This window comes from Microcaecilia unicolor, chromosome 5 (genome assembly GCF_901765095.1).
Source record: "Microcaecilia unicolor chromosome 5, aMicUni1.1, whole genome shotgun sequence".
Lineage (NCBI taxonomy): Eukaryota > Metazoa > Chordata > Amphibia > Gymnophiona > Siphonopidae > Microcaecilia > Microcaecilia unicolor.
In genome coordinates this window covers 78,491,771-78,511,479 of record NC_044035.1, presented here as the reverse complement: position 1 = coordinate 78,511,479, position 19,709 = coordinate 78,491,771, and the positions used below count along the sequence as shown (strand labels likewise).

The window sequence follows — 19,709 nt, the reverse complement described above, 5'->3', positions numbered from 1 at the left end:
TTGTCTTAGTCTTTCCGGCACACTTTAAAAGTTGCGCGTTCGCCACTAGCACCCAATGAGAAGCGACCATAATGACAAACACAGCTACGATTGGTTATTATGACTAACATGGCAACCAACCACCCTGCTTAGGAGCAATTTTTTTTAAATCCACTGACACTGTAGATATGTTATAAGAAATTGACTCCATTTTTTTCTTTAGAAAATAAAATAAAAATACGCTTTGATTTCAGTCGTAAGTGGCAGCAGATAAACAGCCCCTGAAAGAAGGGCGCTTGCAAGTCGTCACGTGACAGGCAGCTCCCCATGCACGAAAAATTGTACTGGAGAGCGAGCCACCGGTTAAGCATACCATTAAAACAGGTTTGTTATTAACACCAGGAACTGTTGGCGTCTGCTATTCCTCGTGGGTCCAAAATTTGTCCCTTGTAGAATTATGTGATTCTCCCATGGGCTCGCGGGAGGCTGAGAATTGGAGAGGGTGTGGGGTGGCCGTGTAGTGTAAGTCTGTGCCAATAGGCGTAGAGTTTAGAGCGCAAGGCAGTTGTACAGGAAAATAGCGACTTAAAGTGGTTGCTTTACTTCTTTTATTAAATTACTTATTTTCCATATCCAAACCCATTCTCTGTTGCAATTCAAGTAAAATAGGCATTTCCTTGTCTCAAAGATGCGCTAATTTTTCTTTGGGCCTAGCAGCTATGACGAGCTAAATTGAAAAAACACCACATCCTAGAAACTCTCAGCCTGGCTGAAGCCAGTAGGTGGAGCTTGCTGGAAGTAGGCGGAGATTGCCACCATTTTCGCTCACCCAAAACAATCGCAAATGCTTTTAAAAACAAAAGCAAACGATTATTAGAAACTAGTCAAAAGGCCCATTTCTCACACAAATGAAACGGCTGCTATATGTTTTTAAGGGCACCCTTAGGAGAAGTGTTCTGTCATGATAAGTAATAATTGGGAAGGGTGTATAATGAGTAATATGCTCCAGGGGTATAAGGTACGGATTGTTTTATCTATGTTTTTTTTTTGTTTTAATCATTCTTTTTTTTAAAGATAAAGCGTACACAGAAATTATAAAATTTTTATTAGATTGTTTACATTTGCAAGTAAACAAGTTCTGTTACATAAACCTCTCCTGGTATTTAAATTCTGAGTAGGATAATTATGGCTCCAATTTTTAAATGCAGTTTATGGCAAGGCACGCCAGTTGGAGTTTGTTCATGAAGGAATTCTATAGGGTATAACTGATGTTCTTCATCATTGGAGTCACGAATGGAGTCCGAACTTAAATAAGTAACTGTCTCACCTTCTAAAATATTTAAAACGGCCTCATTTATCTTGTCTACATGTGCATTTCTGGGGCAAAGAATAGCCTTTTTAGCAAAGTTAAAAACAGTATCTGCGGTAATTTTTTGACCAAAAACAGCATTAACTATATCGCCGTCACAAATGTGCTTCTGTGGGATTTCGATAATATCTTTATCAATAGAAATCAAACAAAATAAAACATGGAAAAGAAAATAAGATGATACCTTTTTTATTGGACATAACTTAATACATTTCTTGATTAGCTTTCAAAGGTTGCCCTTCGTCAGATCGGAAATAAGCAAATGTGCTAGCTGTCAGCTAGCACATTTGCTTATTTCCGATCTGATGAAGAAGGGCAACCTTCGAAAGCTAATCAAGAAATGTATTAAGTTATGTCCAATAAAAAAGGTATCATCTTATTTTGTTTTCCATGTTTTATTTTGTTTGATTTCTATTGATAACCTTAAGAGTGGACTAACACGGCTACCACACTCCTCTACTTAAGATAATATCTTTGAAACCATCTGGACATGGAAGATTTCCATCAGCTAAAGTAATAAGCCAGTTGTTGAAATATGGGTCTACAGAGCGGACATTGTTTAATTTTAGTATTTCAAATTTTTTCTGTAGTTGATTTAACTTAATGGTTGCTTCAATAATTTGAGCTCGATCATCATATGGTACCACTGGTAAAGTTTGTCTAAAATCTTTACCAAGGAGAATAGCTTTCCTGCCAAATGGTTTCTGATTGTCCATGATGTCTTTGAGGAGTCTATCTACAGCAGTAAGTGCTATACTGGGTGCTATAGTTGATTCATTCCAAATAAGGATTTTAGCATCTGTAATGATGGAAGCATCGTTTGATGTTAATCTGATACTTGATGTTGACGTTTTCAGTAGAGGAATAGGTAACTTAAACTGTGAATGATACGTTTGTCCTGGAAGGAGGTTTCCAGCAATTCCTGTAGAAGCAACAGGTAGTGCAATTCCTCCATCTCCTCGGATGTTGCTCAGGATAGTGTTATACGTATACGTTTTTCCACTTCCACCAGGACCGTCTAGGAAGAAGCACACGTGGGTTATGTTTTTTGTATTGCAGGCAGAAGGTATAGTATGAAATGCTTCCCTTTCCTCATTATTTAGGGTTTCAAGCATTTGTTGAGCTTTACGGTTTTCATGTGAACGTTGAAGGCAAGTTTAGGATATTCTATTCTCTGGATGATTGTTGGTAAATCAAAGTGTTCAAGTTTTTTGCCATGCGTAGTCAGAAGGTCCTGGATTTTCTGAAGGCACAATTGTTCACAAACAGAGCAATCACCTTGGCAACCATGGATGTGTTGAAAATCTTGTATCATAGTAAGTTTGTAATTTTGGAAAATTTGTAACGCATTTGATGTTACGGAAAAAACACAAATGTATGCAAAAGGTGTCTGATTTCCTGAGGCATGCTGCACTTGACTGCATCGTCTAAGGTGGTATCCCACAGAGCTTGATCGTCAATGAGCCCCATTTTCTTGGCTGCATCTTGAAATGTATTATAAAGAATACGTTCAACTGTTTTTAAGTTTTCAAATGAATTAGCCCCTGGTTGGTGTAGTAGAATTAGCCTTAAACAGTAACGCTCAGGGTCTGCTGCAAAATTAACTGCATGCATTCTCCCAATTGTTTTGTCATGTCCTGCTTTTCTACGTTTCCAATTTCGTTCTGTTTTGTCAAAAGTATAGTACACAGGATTCTCCGAGGACAAGCAGGCTGCTTGTTCTCACTGATAGGTGATGTCCAACGGCAGCCCCAGGATCGGAAGATCTTCCTAGCAACAAAGTTTGCTAGCCCTCACATGCGCAACCATCTTCCTGCCCGAATGCGAGCGTGCTCCTCAGTCTCTTCTTTTCCACGGCTCAGGACAGCTGTTTACGGCAGTTCTGTGTCCCAGAGAGGCCCCGCTGCGTTTTTCGCTGAGTTTCGGCGTGTTTTATTTATTTATTTATTTTATTGCATTTGTATCCCACATTTTCCCACCTATTTGCGGGCTCAGTGTGGCTTACAATACATTGTAAATAATGGAAATACGATTTGTTACAAATCAGTTATGGATTACATTGTGAGAAGTTAAGCGAAGACAAAGTCAAAGTATCGTTAGGGAATAGGACAAGGAAAAGAACAATGGAACAGTGGAAAAAGACAACGGGAAATTGATAGGGTAATAACACATTAGCAAAAGAACGTTTGGTATAACATTTTCTATGAGTAAAGGTATAAATGTGATAAAATTACGGGGGATAGGAGTTCAGAAGAGAATGTATTGGTGTATTTCTGAAACAGTGAGTGTGGACTTCATGTGTTTTGATCCTTACAATAAATTTTATCAAAGAGATGAGTCTTCAGTAGTTTGCGGAAGTTGGTTAGTTCGTGGATCATTTTCAAGTTGCGTGGTAGTATATTCCAGAATTGCGTGCTTATGTAAGAAAAGGTTGATGCGTGCAACGAGTTCGCTCGTGTTTTTGTCTAAAAAAAAAGTTTCCTTCAATTCTTAGTTTTGCCCGTAAGTTTCCTTTCTTTTTCGTAAGCGGCCTTGTTCGCCGCCCGTGCGGGTTTTTTCCCCTTTTTTGGTGTCTTTCTTTTGGCACCATCGCAAATTTTGACCTGAGTAAGTTTGGGAAGCACTTATGTAAGGTGGTTGTATGACTACTTTTAGGGGTTCACTTTGCTGTTTACCCCTACTAGGGAGATGCTGTTTTGTGCTGCTCATGCTGGTTTTTTAAGAAATTCCTTTTATCCTTGTCCAGATATACAATCTGCGACTGTTCTTATTTAAGAAAGATACTAACTAGCCCCTGACGCAGCCCCCTAGTTGGGCGAAACACGGCCTGTGTCGGGCATTTGTCTAACATACGGTATCTTCAATAAAGTATTTTGGATATTATACTGATCTGCTGGTTTGTTCTCCACTTTGTATTGCAAAATATACAGACTGCGTTCATTGGACCACAACTATAGTATTGAGTTTTGTTCTCATTGAGACAGTCTGTTATTGCAGTTCCTGTGTTTGTAGTTCTGTATTGTGCTGTAGCTGTTATATTTTGTGTAGTTGTTCTTCGTTGCTTATCTGTCATTTGTGCAAGTCTTTGCTGCTCTAAATCTTTTCGTCTTTGCCTGGTTGTTTGTCTCTGTTTCGCCGTCATTTAATTCTTTCCCGTTCTAAATATGCTCTCCTTTTTCTATTTGTCACTCTTTCTTCATCTGTCATTTTTCTTATCTTTTGCGTTGTATACCAGTGCACTTTGTTCTGTGTGTTTGTCTCTGTTCGTCCATCATTTTAGCAATTCTGTGCCTTTCTAAATTGGCGTTTCTTTGTCTGTTACTTGCACTTTACTCATCAGTCATCTTTTGTATCCTGGACCTCTTCCTTGCAGTGGCTTGTTGACTTTCACATGCCTTTTCGTCTTCACTCAGAGCTGCAAGCCTTTTTCGTTGTGCTTCAGCTCTTTTCCGTTTAGCTTCAGCCTGCTCCTCAGCAGTTAGTGTTCTTCTCCTATGTCTCCTTCTCTTGCCTCCTATGCCATCCATATCCTGCGATTCACCTGTTTGCGAGTGAGAGTATGTGAGAGAGAGAGACAGAGAGTGTAGCAGAGACAGAGAGAGTGTGTGTGTTTGAGAGTGTGATAGAGTGTAGTAGAGACAGAGAGTGTGCGTGTGTGAGAGAGATTGTGTGTGTGAGAGTGAGTCTGTGTGTGTGAGAGAGAGTGTGTGTGTGTGTGTGTGTGACAGAGAGAGATAGAGAGTGTGTGTGTGAGAAAGACAGTGTGTGTGTGAGAGAGAGATTATGTGTCAGCGAGAGAGAGAGAGAGAGAGAGAGAGAGAGAGAGAGAGAGAGAGAGAGAGAGAGAGTGTAAGAGCCACAGAGAGTGTGTGTCAGAGAGTGAGTGTGTGTAGAGTGTGTGTGTTTCCAGGTGCTTTTTAGCTAGGATCAGGCGACCCTTAGGGGGAGGAATGCTGGCTTCGGCCTAACCCCTGGTAAGCCTTTCCTCAGCGGAGAGGTGCCCAGCTCTACCACCGGCTGCCTTTCAGGTGCTGTGGAGGACTTGCAGCTCATCTGCATATCCTTACAGCCTTCTCCGGGGTGACACCCAGGTCCACTCCGATCCACCCAGGGCATCCGAGGAGCATTTTTCTCTTTGCACCTAATCTTCTTCCCAGTTGCTAAAGTACCTCAGTCATTTATGGCCCCTATTCACATTCTCTTCCTAGCCCTGTCCCTTCCTAATCTTTTCTCTTACCCCCTACCTCTCTCCACTACAGGAACTCACTGCCCATCCATCGACTTCATCACCTCACCTTCTCTCCTACCCTCTTCCTCCCTCTTGGCTTTTAATCTCCGTCTCTTTCTTCCCTCCATTTTGCCTTCCCCATTCCACATAAATACCTCTCGCCTTCGACGCCTGCGTGGCCACACCTCTCCTACTCTCCTCCGCTCTCTTTTACTCCTTCTCTTACTGTCAGCCGGTGACATCAATCCCAATCCTGGCCCTCCTCACCAACTATGATCCCAACTCTACAGATCTCACCGCGACCTCTCTAACCTCATCTCTATTCCTCTACTCCCCTCCTCTTCTCTGCCCTTCTCTTGCGCCCTATGGAATGCCCGCTCTATCTGTAACAAACTCCCCTATATCCAGGACCTCTTTATCTCGCGTCACCTCCATCTGCTCGCCATAACAGAAACCTGGCTCTGCCCTGATGACTCTGCTTCAGTCGCAGCCCTCTGCCATGGTGGTTATCTTTTTTCACATACTCCTCGCCCTACCGGTCGCGGGGGTGGTGTTGGACTACTTCTCTCTCCCTCCTCCAGATTTCAACCCCTTCTTCCACCTCAATCTCACTGTTTTTCCTCCTTTGAAGTCCACTCTATCCGCCTTTTCTCTCCTCTGCCTCTTCGAATAGCGGTCATTTATCGTCCCCCTGATAAGTCCCTTTCATCCTTTCTCAGTGACTTTGATGCCTGGCTTGCCTTCTTCCATGATCCTTCCTCCCCCTCTCTCATCCTTGATGACTTTAATATTCCTGCTAATGATCCTTCCAACTCTTATATTTCCAAGTTACTCGCTTTAACATCCTCCTTTAATCTCCAACTATGCTCCACCTCCCCCACTCATCAAAATGGTCACTGTCTTGATCTCATCTTCTCCTCCAACTGTTCACCCTCTAGTTTCCTTGCCTCTGATCTTCCCCTCTCTGATCACCATCTTATAACTTTCACACTTAAATCTCCTCCCTCCCAGTCCTGTCCTATTATATCTAATTTATCTAGGAATCTTCACGATATTGACCCTTCATCTCTATCCTCCCATGTTTCAAACCTCCTCTCTACTTTGGCACCATCCACGTCTGTCAACGAGGCTGTTTCTTCTTACAACAATACTCTATCCTCTGCCTTAGACACTCTTGCACCTTTGATGACCCGCCCTATAAGGCGCACAAAACCCCAACCTTGGCTGACTTCTAATATCCGCTACCTACGTTCCTGTACCCGCTCCGCCGAACGCCTCTGGCGGAAATCTCGGGCCCTTGCTGATTTCCTACACTTTAAGTTCATGCTGACCTCCTTCCAATCTGCTCTTTTACGCGCCAGACAGGATTATTATATCCAACTGACCAACTCTCTTGGCTCTAACCCTCGACTTCTCTTCACCACATTGAACTCTCTCCTCAAGGTGCCCCCTCCCCCAACTCCCCCTTCATTATCTCCTCAGACGCTTGCTGAATTCTTTCACGACAAGGTTCAAAAGATAAACTTTGAATTCTCTACCTCACCACCTCTCCTTCCACTAGTCCGTTCCCCTCTCTCTCCTTCCCCTCATTCTTTTTCCTCCTTTCCTGAAGTTACTATAGAGGAAACTACACTTCTCCTTTCTTTCTCAAAATGTACCACCTGTTCCTCTGATCCCATTCCCACCCACCTTCTTAATGCCATCTCACCTGCTCTTATTCCTTTTATCTGTCACATTCTCAACCTCTCACTTTCCACTGCAACTGTCCCTACTGCCTTTAAACATGCTGTGGTCACACCTCTCCTTAAGAAGCCTTCACGCGACCCTACTTGTCCCTCTAATTACCGACCCATCTCCCTCCTCCCTTTTCTCTCCAAATTACTTGAGCGTGCTGTTCACCGCCGCTGCCTTGATTTTCTCTCCTCACATGCTATTCTTGACCCACTACAATCTGGTTTTCGCCCTCTCCACTCAACCGAAACTGCTCTTACTAAAGTCTCCAATGACCTATTACTGGCTAAATCCAGAGGTCTCTATTCCATCCTCATTCTTCTTGATCTTTCCGCTGCTTTTGACACTGTCGATCACAGCATACTCCTCGATCTCCTGTCCTCACTTGGATTCCAGGGCTCTGTCCTTTCCTAGTTCTCTTCCTACCTCTCCCTCCGCACCTTTAGTGTTCACTCTGGTGGATCCTCTTCTACTTCTATCCCTCTGCCTGTCGGCGTACCTCAGGGTTCTGTTCTTGGTCCCCTCCTCTTTTCTATCTACACTTCTTCCCTTGGTTCATTAATCTCATCCCATGGCTTTTCCTACCATCTCTATGCTGATGACTCCCAAATCTACCTTTCTACCCCTGATATCTCACCTTGCATACAAACCAAAGTTTCAGCGTGCTTGTCTGACATTGCTATCTGGATGTCTGAACGCCACCTGAAATTAAACATGACCAAAACTGAACTTCTCATTTTTCCCCCCAAACCCACCTCCCCACTCCCCCCGTTTTCTATTTCTGTTGATGGCTCTCTCATTCTCCCTGTCTCCTCGGCTCAAAACCTTGGGGTCATCTTTGACTCTTCTCTCTCCTTCTCTGCTCACATCCAGCAGACCGCCAAGACCTGTCGTTTCTTTCTTTACAACATCCGTAAAATCCGCCCCTTTCTTTCCGAGCACTCTACCAAAACCCTCATCCACACCCTTGTCACCTCTCGTTTAGACTACTGCAATCTGCTTCTTGCTGGCCTCCCACTTAGTCACCTCTCTCCTCTCCAATCGGTTCAAAACTCTGCTGCCCGTCTCGTCTTCCACCAGGGTCGCTTTACTCATACTACCCCTCTCCTCAAGTCGCTTCACTGGCTCCCTATCCGTTTTCGCATCCTGTTCAAACTTCTTCTACTAACCTATAAATGTACTCATTCTGCTGCTCCCCAGTATCTCTCCACACTCGTCCTTCCCTACACCCCTTCCCGTGCACTCCGCTCCATGGATAAATCCTTCTTATCTGTTCCCTTCTCCACTACTGCCAACTCCAGACTTCGCGCCTTCTGTCTCGCTGCACCCTACGCCTGGAATAAACTTCCTGAGCCCCTACGTCTTGCCCCTTCCTTGGCCACCTTTAAATCTAGACTGAAAGCCCACCTCTTTAGCATTGCTTTTGACTCGTAACCACTTGTAACCACCTGCCTCCACTTACCCTCCTCCTTCCTGTACACAATAATTGATTTGATTTGCTTACTTTATTTTTTGTCTATTAGATTGTAAGCTCTTTGAGCAGGGACTGTTTTTCTTCTATGTTTGTGCAGCGCTGCGTATGTCTTGTAGCGCTATAGAAATGCTAAATAGTAGTAGTAGTAGTAGTGTGTTTGAGAGTATGTGTCTGAGAGAGAGAGTGTGTGTGTGTGTGTGATAGAGAGATTGAGTGTATGAATCCCTGAGAGAGTCAGTGTGTGTGTGTGTGAGAGGGAGAGTGTGTGTGTGTGAGAGAGAGAGAGAGCGTGTATAAGAGAGAAAGTGTATGAATCCCTGTGAGACAGGGAGAGAAACTGAGTGGAAACCTATTATCTTCCCCTCCCACCTGCCAGCCTGAGTGTGTGTGTGTGTGTGTGTGTGAGACAGACAGACAGAGAGTGTGAGAATCCCTGTGAGACGGAAAGAGACGGAGTGGGTACAATAGAGTCCGTTCGCCGCAGGAGTCGGGACGTCAGTGGCGAGTTATGTGGCGAGTACCGCGCTCACCTGCTTCCCGCCACCATGCTGATTACGATGCAGTTGTACCGGCGCTGGACTGTTGACGTCAATGGGCAGTTTTTTCTCTTCAATGGAGACTGACCTCAAGTGAGCCACCGACGCAGCCATGGCTTTGACATTATGAGCCGTGACATGACCCTCCAGAGTCAGCCCAGCTTGGGCATAAGTAAAGGAAATGTAATCTGCTAGCCAATTGGAAATGGTGCATTTACCAATGGCAACTCCCCTCCTGTTGAGATCAAAGGAAACAAACTGGGTGGATGTCTGAAGGGCTTCGTCCGCTCCATGTAAAAGGCCAATGCTCTATTCCAGTTCAAGGTGTGCAAGCTGCTTTCACCAGGGTGGGCATGAGGACGGGGGAAATTGTTGGCAAGTCAATCGACTGGTTCAGATGAAACTAAGTTCAGCAGGAACTTAGGATGTGTGCGGAGGACTACTCTGTCGGGATGAAGCTTAGTGTAAGTTGCATCCACTACAAAGGCCTGAAGCTCACTGACTCTACGAGCTGAAGTAACAGCCACTAATAAAACGACCTTCCATGTCAAGTACTTCAGATGGCAGAAATTCAGTGGCTCAAAAGGAGCTTTCATCAGCAGGGTGAGAACAACAAGATCCTATGACGCTGGTGGAGGTTAGACAGGAGGCTTTGACAAAAGCAAATCTCTCATGAAGTGAACAACTAAAGGCTGTCCAGAGATAGACTTACCTTCTACACGCTGATGCCATTGGAGCCGACTCTGTGGGTGCTTGAGCACCCCCAATATTAAGAAAGTTCCTTGTATGTGTCCAGGCAGGGATTATTTTCATTGGGTTTAGCACCCCCAATAATTTTGAAAAGTTGGCTCCTATGGCTGATGCTAAGCAGTAATTGCACTAAGGTGAACCCTTACGGAGTTGGTCTTGAGACCAGATTCTGATAAGTGTAGAAGGTATTCAAGCAGGGTCTGTATAGGACAAGAAAGGGGATCTATGGCCTTGCTGTCTCACCAGACAACAAAACTTCTCCATTTAAAAGAGTAACACCTCTTAGTGGAATCTTTCCTGGAAGCCAGGAAGACCCAGGCTCTCAACATCCAGGCCATGAGAGCCAGAGACTGGAGGTTGGGATGTAGAAGCGACCCCCTTGTTCTTCGTGATGAGGGTCAGGAAACACTCCAATCTCCACAGTTCTTTGGAGGACAGTTCCAGAAGTAAAGGTAACCAAATCTGACGCAGCCAGTAAGGTGTGATCAGGATCATGGTTCCTCGGTCTTGCTTGAGTTTCAACAAAGTTTTTCCCACTAGAGGTATCAGAGGATACGCATACAGAAGGCCTGTTCCCCAATGAAGGAGAAAGGCATCTGACACTAGTCTGTCGCAGACCTGAAGCCTGGAACAGAACTGAGGGACCTTGTGATTGAATTGAGTGGCAAAAATATCCACTGAGGGGGTGCCCCAAGCTCGGAAGATCTTGCAGGCTATGCCCATAATCAGGGACCACTCCATCAGAATGAAATCATCCACCAGTGGCATTGAGATCATTGTCAAATTTATGGTGCTTACTGAAAAGTGTTGAAAACTTAGGAGGGGTCAATATTCAAAGAGATTTAACGGTGCTTAACTTGCTTGTGCCTTTCTATCATGAAAATACATATAAATTAATAAAATAAGAAAATGTAAAATAAACATGTAAACAAAACATATAATACAAATATTAAACATATTCAACAGTATTCAAGGTCAACGATGCAGATATATTTGTAGATACAGAGAAAAGACCACATAGGTACACCTTCAAGTAAGACAAATAAATACCTCTTGGATTGCAGTGAAATGTCCACTCAGAACAACTAGCAGAAAAAAGTAAAATCAATATTAGTCACAGTAATGATGTCACAAAACTTTGTTGCAACCCTATGTGGTGTAAAATATGACAAATGTGACTAATGGCTAGAGTATATCTGGAGTGTATGTTCATAGCAGATGTGTATAAATAAGACATGTAGCAAGCAATTAGAATTGTTAATGATTTGAGATGTTCACATAGCCAAAGAAGATGTGGATTCAGTGCAAAGAAACAAAACCCCTGTGAGATTACTGGAACTGGCATGGAATACGTGAAAGAATTACAGCGGGAGTGTGCAAAGAAAAAAGGGGCTACTTACTGTTTGTAGTAAAAAGAAAGAAAGCAAAAAGCGAACTGGTTGCTCCATGCACCAAAACAGGTGAAAAGCTATGCATTAAAAGACAAGTGATGGAAAAATAAATTACAATGTAACAGGAGATCATTTAAACCTTTAACAGCCAGTTTACAAGGTCTAAACAACGGCTCAACAGCCTTATATGGTGTGAAGCCCCGCCCACTGCATCGCGCTGCCATTTTTGAGGAGATAATGGAAGAAGAGGGAGGCCATCTCTCTTCTCCAACTGAAGGTAAGGGGTGGGGAATTGACCCATGGCCCACTAGGGACATCTGAGGGGATGCTGGGAGGAGGTTGGGGGGGCTGGAGACCCACCGGATCTTCAGCCCCCGTACCTGTGTCGGGGGGGGGGGGGGATTGGAAGTCCACCAGACCTCTAGGCCCCTGTTGCTGGGGGGTGGGGGGTTGGATCAGGGTTCCTGCTGGGGGGGGGGGTGCTGCATTGGGGGGAATGGGGGCCTGATAGCATGCAAATGCATGCTGGACAGGGCTCACCATTCCTTCCCAATGGTCTCCAAACCCTAATGCCAGCTCGAAGCTGGTGTAGGGTTTGCCAAGGCCAGTGCACCAATCTTTGGTGCGCTGTTCACTGATCATTGGGGATGAATAGGTTTAGCATTCATTTGCATGCTACTTGCACTAAGAGCCCTGTTTTGCATGCTAGTTGCATTCAGAGCCCATGAGCATGTTGTTTCACACGCTCAGGGACTCTAATCATGGGGCGGTGGCAAACGCAGGTGCTAGTATAGCGCTAACAGCCTCTAGCTTCTGCGTTTGCTTCTGATCATCAGCCCATGATTGTGCAGAATTGTCTTTCTTTAAAAGCTTTGGGTGCCCCTATGCTTTCAGCAAAAGAAGATAAACGGGCATTAAATCCTTACAGGTACTAGTATAGGAAAACGAGCTAACCTGTCTGGTTCTCCTCAAACCTGGCACTGTGCTCGCTTTAAAATCTGCCTAATTCACCACATTGGGGCAGAATAGGAAATAGCCTCATTGCTATTGATTTTAATATGCTGTGCGCGTGTATCTTACTGTATGGTTTAGTACAGGGTTAACTTTTGCGCAAAACCCTTTTCTGCATCATGCACCCAGAAAATTATGCACATATGTTGCGCTAGTTTTCTGCATGGACCCACGACTTTGTGTGGTTGTCAGAAGCTATTCTGCCTCGCCTCACCCTATGCTTGGAATAAACTCCCTGAGCCCATAGGTCGAGCCCCCTCCCTGCCCATCTTCAAATCCTTGCTCAAAGCCCACCTCTTCAATGTCGCCTTCGGCACCTAATCATTATACTTTCAGGAAATCTAGACTGCCCCAATTTGATTGACTGCACTTTTTGTACTTTAGATTGTAAGCTCCTTTGAGCAGGGACTGTCCTCTGTGTTAAATTGTACAGCGCTGCGTAACCCTGGTAGCGCTTTAGAAATGTTAAGTAGTAGTAGTAGAGTATGCTAGGGTCCTACCCACAGGTGATGTCCTGGGTAGCTTGGGCCAGCCCTGTGCAAGGGTGGATTAGAGACGGGTGAGAGACTAGGGATGCTTTAGAGCTGCGTTTTAAGCAGGTATTCGTGAGATGGGGCAGGTGGATGATAAACGTAAATGAAATAAGGAGACGGGGAAGGCTTTAAAATTAAATATAAATGAGATGAGCCAGTATGGAAACTCGGGCGTACAAAAAGAACTCGTTGCGGCTCTAAGAAGAAAAAGGCTCGCCAGTCTTGGGGTAAGATGAAATGAGAAATAAGTAAAAGTAGGCACGAGCGAGAAGAAACCCGGAGGTCCGTGGACATGGGGAGAGGAGAGCGGGTAAGGTCATAGCCGTCAGTTAGCTCAGTCCTCGCAGTGTCTACTCTCCTCCTCCCTGGTGGTAGGAGCTGCAAGTCAGCGTATGATCTCACAGACCGCAGTGTAACCGAGACCAACTTGATACAGTGGCACCGGCGGTGGCAGGTAAGAGAAAGCTTTTACAGCACAGGCTGGGGCAGCAGTATAGACAAAGACTACGGTTCAAATCAGCCTTTTTCCGGACAAAAGGAAGGAAGTAGTTTAATAGTGGCAACAATTTCCCTGTTTGGAAGGGAAAAGTCTGGGAGTGGCAGCGCCGAAGGTTTTTTTTTTTGAGTCGCTGGGCCTGCCCCGCTGATCAACCATTGGTGGAGGGCCAGCGGGGAAGATGGCGCCTGAGGGCGGGAGGAGGTCATACACCGAGAAGTGTGTGTGTGATGATGTGAGAGAGAGTGCGCGTGAGCGAGCTGGTATGCTGGGCTGTACCCGCCGGTTCATCAGTCTTTCTGGGACCTTCACAACCTTTGCTAAGGCCGGCTGTACTTCGCAAATTCCTGGGTAAGAGTGGAGAGGCTGTGGCGGTGACCCCCCCCCCCCTACACACACACATACCGCTGCATCAGCTTTTAATTTTTTATCATTTTTTTTTCTGGTGTCTGGCTGGTGATTAGAAACGCAGCAGCACACTGGGGACGGTGTAAAAGCCAGATCTGCGCACACTGTAATGGAAACCGGTGATTCAGCATTTACCTTTAGTGTCTGCTGAAGTCTAGCCTCTCGCTCTTCCTAGCGGAAACAGTATCCTGATTTTTCGATGTTTTGCTGTCACATGATGTTTACTGATTTCTAGTGTTTGAGACCACGAGAATGCCCCGTTAAGCCTTTTTTTTTAAAGTCTGAAAACGTTTGATTTCAGGTAATCGTAAAAGGGCCAGTAAGGGCCTTTATTGCTGCCGGGTTCTATTCGACTGTAAATTGTGTCAGTCTATGATCTTTATTTTATATCGGATATTTCTTAGGTGTGTTTAAATGTATGTTTCTCCCGATGACCTAATTGTAAACGGAGCTAACACGCGCTGATTTGTTTCTATAATAGGATGATAAAATAACCAATGTTTCTATTGAATCATTTTTGTTTCTCCCTTTTGTCAGCTATAGGGCCTGTAAAGTGTCTCTACTGAGCAGTAATTGAAGATACAGTAGTCTTAAAACAAAAATTACTCTAGGGCTGAAGCTGAAAACTACTGTGGGCAGTAGCTGAGGCTATCTAGAGGTCTCTGGGCACACTACAGGCAGCAGTGTAGAACGGAGTTGAGTGGTGCAGTTTACTCCTGTGGTAAATGTACTTAAATGATGCTATTAGCTATCCCACTACAACGCAAAGAAGGATATAGGCCGACTGAAACTGCTCTTTTTAGTTTCGACAGATACCAAAACTGAAGCAGGAACTCGTTTCATCCAAAGCCGAAACAGAAAAAAGTTTGGTTGTGTCAGTGTGAACCAGTAAAAGCCACCATGGACTGACAAAGCTTGCAGTCTGCATCCTGTTAAACAGTACCCAAGCCAGAGTATAATTTTAAATAATGAAGGCCCATATTTTATCTCCAAGCAAAATAGCTTCTACACACATGGACCGTAGCTAATAAAAACTAAAGGCCACGTTTTTTTTTTTACAGTGGCTGACTTTGCGCTACACGTTGAATAAAATTTAGTCTTTCTTATCACTAACACAATTTAGTATGTACCAACCACCCATAATCAAGAGTGATAGACGACAAGGCTACGTATATGAGAAATACAGCTTCATTATTTCTTTTTCAAATACAGATACAATTAATAATTTCTCATGGGAGAACGGCTCTGCTATACAAAGGTATTATCTGAACCGGTCTCTCCAAAGTAATGATCAAAATCAGCTGTTTATATACTTTTAGACAATGCTTCACATTAGCACTTATCTTCCTCAGAGATCATTCTGGACCAGATGCACTAAACAATCAGAGCCCTTCCCTTACCGATTCCCTTAGCGAATCGGTAAGGAATGGGCACGCATTAAAGAAAGGGAATGCAAATACGCTTCCCTGTGCCGCCCCGAAGACGCCGCGCTGCTCACCCCCTCCGATGTGGCTTGAGTGCAGTTGAGGGCGCCCATCCCAAAATAAATGTCCATTTTGGCCGTCATTCCCCCCTGCAATAATAAAAACGTCTTTTTTGGCAGTGCTTCACTCAGCTGAGAGACCTGAAAGTCTTGGAGCCAATCACAGTGCGTTTAGCTTAGTAAAAAAAGCCCATTTCTGAAAGAAATGAAATGGGCACTAGCAAGGTTGTCTTCTAATGGCAATTATGTTTTTAAGGGAACTATTAGGAGAGAGTATGTGTGTGTGTGTGAGAGAGAGAGAGAGTGTGTGATTGAGAGAGAGACAGAATGTGTGTGTCTGTCTGTGTGAGTGAGAGAGTGTAGTGTGTGTCCCGTGTGCACCAATTATACTCTCTCCCCTGCATTCATCCATATGCAGCAAACGTCCTCTGTGCCCTGCCCCCTTCATCCATCCATGTGCAGCATTTCTCCCCTGCCCCCTCCATCCATCGTGGTGCAGCAATTCTCCTCTGTCCATTACCCTACCCCCCTACATGTGCATCAACTCTGCATTCTCCCCTGGCCTCTCCTCCATCCACCTATATCCAGGGCCCCCCTCCCTCCATCTCTCTCCCCTCTGAGTTCCAGGCCCCCTCCCTACCTCTCTCTCTGTGTGCCCCCCTTTGAGTTCCAGGACCCCCCCTCCCCTTTCAGTTCCAGGATCCCCTCCCTCCCCTCCGAGTTCCATGCCCCCCATTCTCGTTCGAGTTCCACACCCCCGTGCCTCCCTCCCTCTCTCTCTCTGCCCTCCAAGCACGACCTGTCCTCTGGCAGCCCCTCGCCTTCCTAAGTGCTGGCTGTATTTTAAAAATTCTTACCTTGGGGTGCAGCGTCCACAATGAAGGCAAGTGGCGCTTCAAACTGCCTTCGCATATGTCTCAGCTCTGCCTCTGGTCCCACCCTCATTTCCTGTTTCCGGAAGGGCGGGACCAGAGGCAGAGCTGAGACACATGCAAAGGCAGTTTGAAGTGCCGCTCGCCTTCACTGTGGACGCCGCACCCCAAGGTAAGAATTTTTAAAATACAGCCAGCACTTAGGAAGGCGAGGGGCTGCCGGAGGACAGGTCGTGCTTGGAGGGCAGAGAGAGGGAGGGAGGCGCGGGGGCTCAGAGTTCCCTCGAGGGCGGGGCGATTACGAACACTACACGGCTTCACTGCCACGCTGCCACGAAGTCAGCTTCAGAACGTTGGAGATGCGAATTATATTATAATATATATACTAGTCGTAAAGCCCGTTAAAACGGGCAACATTTTTGTCATGAAAAATGTAATGAAATAGCCAAAGCAAGAAATGAGAGTTCCTCGGAGCGTGTATGTTTGAGAGAGTGTGTGTGTGAGAGTGCCTGTGTGTGAGAGAGAGAGAGAATGCGAGTGTGTGTGACAGAAAGAGTGAGACCGGGTGCGAGTGTGTCTGTGAGAGAGAGAGTGTGTGCAAGTGCGTATGTGAGACAGTGTGAGAGAGAGTGTGTTTCACACAGATACAGTGTGTGTGAGAGAGTGTGTGCAAGTGCGTATGTGAGACAGCGTGAGAGAGTGTGTTTCACACAGATACAGTGTGTGTGAGAGAGAGAGTGTGTGTAAGACAGAGTGTGAGAGAGTATGTGTGCGATACACAGACTCTCTGAGACTGAGAGAGTATATGAGACAGAGTGTGTGTGAGTGACTGTGACACATAGAGAGTGAATGTGATACAGTGTGAGAGACAGTGTGTGAGAGTGTGTGCATGACAGAGATATCTCCCTCCCTCTCTGGTCTCATGACCCCCTCCCCCTCATCCCCCCTCTCTGCTCAAGAAATGAGTGGATGTGTACAGTACATTTTTATATACTACATTCTTTGTGTGTGTGTGTGTGTGTGTGTGTGTGTGTGTGTGCGTGTGTGTGTGTGTGCGTGCGTGCGCGCGTGTGTGAGAGAGAGAAAGTGTGTGTGCATGTGTCTCAGAGAGAGAGTGTGTGTGGGGAGGGGGAAGAGAGAATGAAAAAAAAAAAAGCAAACAACTTCAGCTGTGGTGGCAAGGGAGAGGTGTTGCGCTCTAAGCAGCTGCAAAAAAAAAAATTGCCAGTGCCAGCCCCGTACAGCGGTGACAGGAAAGCAGCAGGCTGCACACATCTGCCAACTGCAATCTGGCGGAGGACAGTTGTCTATCATAGTCTGACATTTAGCAGATCCGAAGTCAGAGCGAGGTTTTTAACGCTTCCCCTTTCATCTGTGAACGATGTCGTTACTCGCAAAGAGCCCCCTCCTTTTCTGGAAACACATGTTCGGCACATGTGTCAGTCACAGCGTGCGGTGCCGAGCTCGTGGGCTCCAGGGAAGGAGCCCAGAGGCAGTGGCAGGCTGGACAGCAAACATTTCAGCACCCCGCCCCCACCGCTACATTTCACTACGCTCGCCTTAGCTCTGCTGCCCCGTATTTTCATCTTCGCCAGCCACTTCGCTCCTCCCTTTGGCCTTCAGGGGATTTCTAATTGCTGCTGGCATCTGTGTGCCAAGAGCGCGGTTCCTTGCGAACAGCTTTTCCCTCGCCAGCACTTCCTTCTCCTGATGGCAGAGACCTGTGACGTGCCGCATATGTGCAGAACAGCTGCGCTGTTCTGCACATGCACGGCACGTCGGTCACTCTTCATTAATATAGTAGGATATATATACATATACTAGTATATCAGGCCTGTTTCTGACACAAATGAAACTGGCGCTAGCAAGGTTTTCCTCAGAGTGTGTATGTTTGACAGAGTGTGCATGAGAGTGACTGCGTGAGTGTGTGTGTGTGTGTGACAGAGTGAGTGTGGGTGCGAGTGTGTGTGTGAGAGATAGTGTGGTTGAGACAGAGTGTGAGAGTATGTGTGCGTTGCACAGACTCTCTGTGAGACTGATGCCTGGTGAATCTTTTCTGCCCTCTGCTCTGTGGTTTCTCCCTTCCGATATCTTCTCTGTTTCAGGCATTTGTGTGTTTATTTATTTCTGTCCCAAGGTTCTATTATCTTCTCTGTTGCTCTGTATGGCTGCTTTGTAGTACGATGTCGTAGCCTTTTGCTGTCTGCTCTGTGTCTTCTACTGTCCTCTGAGCTGCTGTGCTCTTTCAAGGTTTCCTCTGATCTCGTCTCCCCCACTCTGGGATCTTTCCTGCTCTTTCTGAAATCCAGTTTGAAGGTAGAAACAATGCAGGAATCCAGTGTGACAGTGTGAGCTGTTTGCTTCTTAAAGGAGCTTGTAGTACTGTTCTGTGCTGTAAGCTTAATTCTGAATTGCAGTGCAAAGTGCCTGTCTGCGTCTGTGTTTCGTTAAAAACCCTGCTGTTCAGAAGCATGCACTTTCCACAGAGAGGTCTAATCGCTGTCCCTCTGAACTATACCAGCTCTGGCTCTTGTTTTCAGCGGTGGCGACGTGGAGGGGGGGATGATGGTGATCCTGGGGGGGAGAGGCGGGAAAATAGCGCGAGGGGTGGGAGGAACTTAGCCAGCTGGCTGTTCAGATCAGCTGGGCTCCGAGGGTGGGGCTATGAGAGTGAGTGCGATTCCTGTGGTTTGTCTCTTCTCTTGACGTCGCGTTAGCTGTGCTCAGAGGGCGGGGCTATGAGAGCGAGTGCGATTCCTGTGGATCTTGTTGCTTTCTTGTGGTTGGTTGGTGTTGCTGGTGATGTACCAGGAAGTGCCGACATCATTTCATCACACGGAGAGCACGAATGGCTCAAGGTTTAAGTGCCACAGAGTTGGCTTCAGAACGTTGGAGGTGCTTTTTATTATATAGGATATATATATATACACACACACACAAAATTACTAATAACAGCATAACATGAAATCCTGATCTTATAACATGTTTGTGATACATAGGATTGAATGTGAATATGGATCTTATGAAGTGAGTTTTCAATAGTTTATGAACTATGAGATAGTCTTCAGTTTGACGGAGTTGTTTGGGCAAAGAGTTCTATCTGGTTGTACTTTGGTATGAAAATCCAGCATTGTAGATAGTTTTATATTTGATTTTATTACATTGAGGGAAATGTAATACAAGAAAGTCTCTGGCTGATTTTTAGCATTGCGTATTGATAGGTCTGTTTGTCCTGATTTAGATTGTAAGCTCTTTTGAGCAGGGACTGCCTTTCTTCATGTTCAATTGTAAAGCGCTGCGTACGACTGGTAGCGCTATAGAAGTGATTTATAGTAGTAGTAGGTTCAGGGACAAGTGATTTTATATGTCAAAATAGAAATAAATATTTTGTTTCATGCAGATCTATTTTGTTTAAGTATTACTAAGTTGCTATAAGCCCCTAATGCAG

General features: G+C 45.3%; 1 protein-coding gene across 3 annotated transcripts in view; it reads left to right on the top strand.

The window, feature by feature from the left end:
- Positions 1-13,403: 13,403 nt before the first annotated feature.
- IDE (insulin degrading enzyme) overlaps positions 13,404-19,709 on the top strand; it is a 441,269-nt gene continuing 434,963 nt past the window's right edge. For 2 of the 3 annotated variants that reach the window (XM_030203005.1, XM_030203004.1), the window contains exon 1: positions 13,750-13,849. In XM_030203005.1, the coding sequence (XP_030058865.1) occupies positions 13,764-13,849 (86 nt within the window). In that variant the 5' untranslated portion in view covers positions 13,750-13,763. Of the gene's footprint in view, positions 13,457-13,749; positions 13,850-19,709 lie in introns of those variants that run through there. The other variant, XM_030203006.1, reaches the window with a different exon arrangement.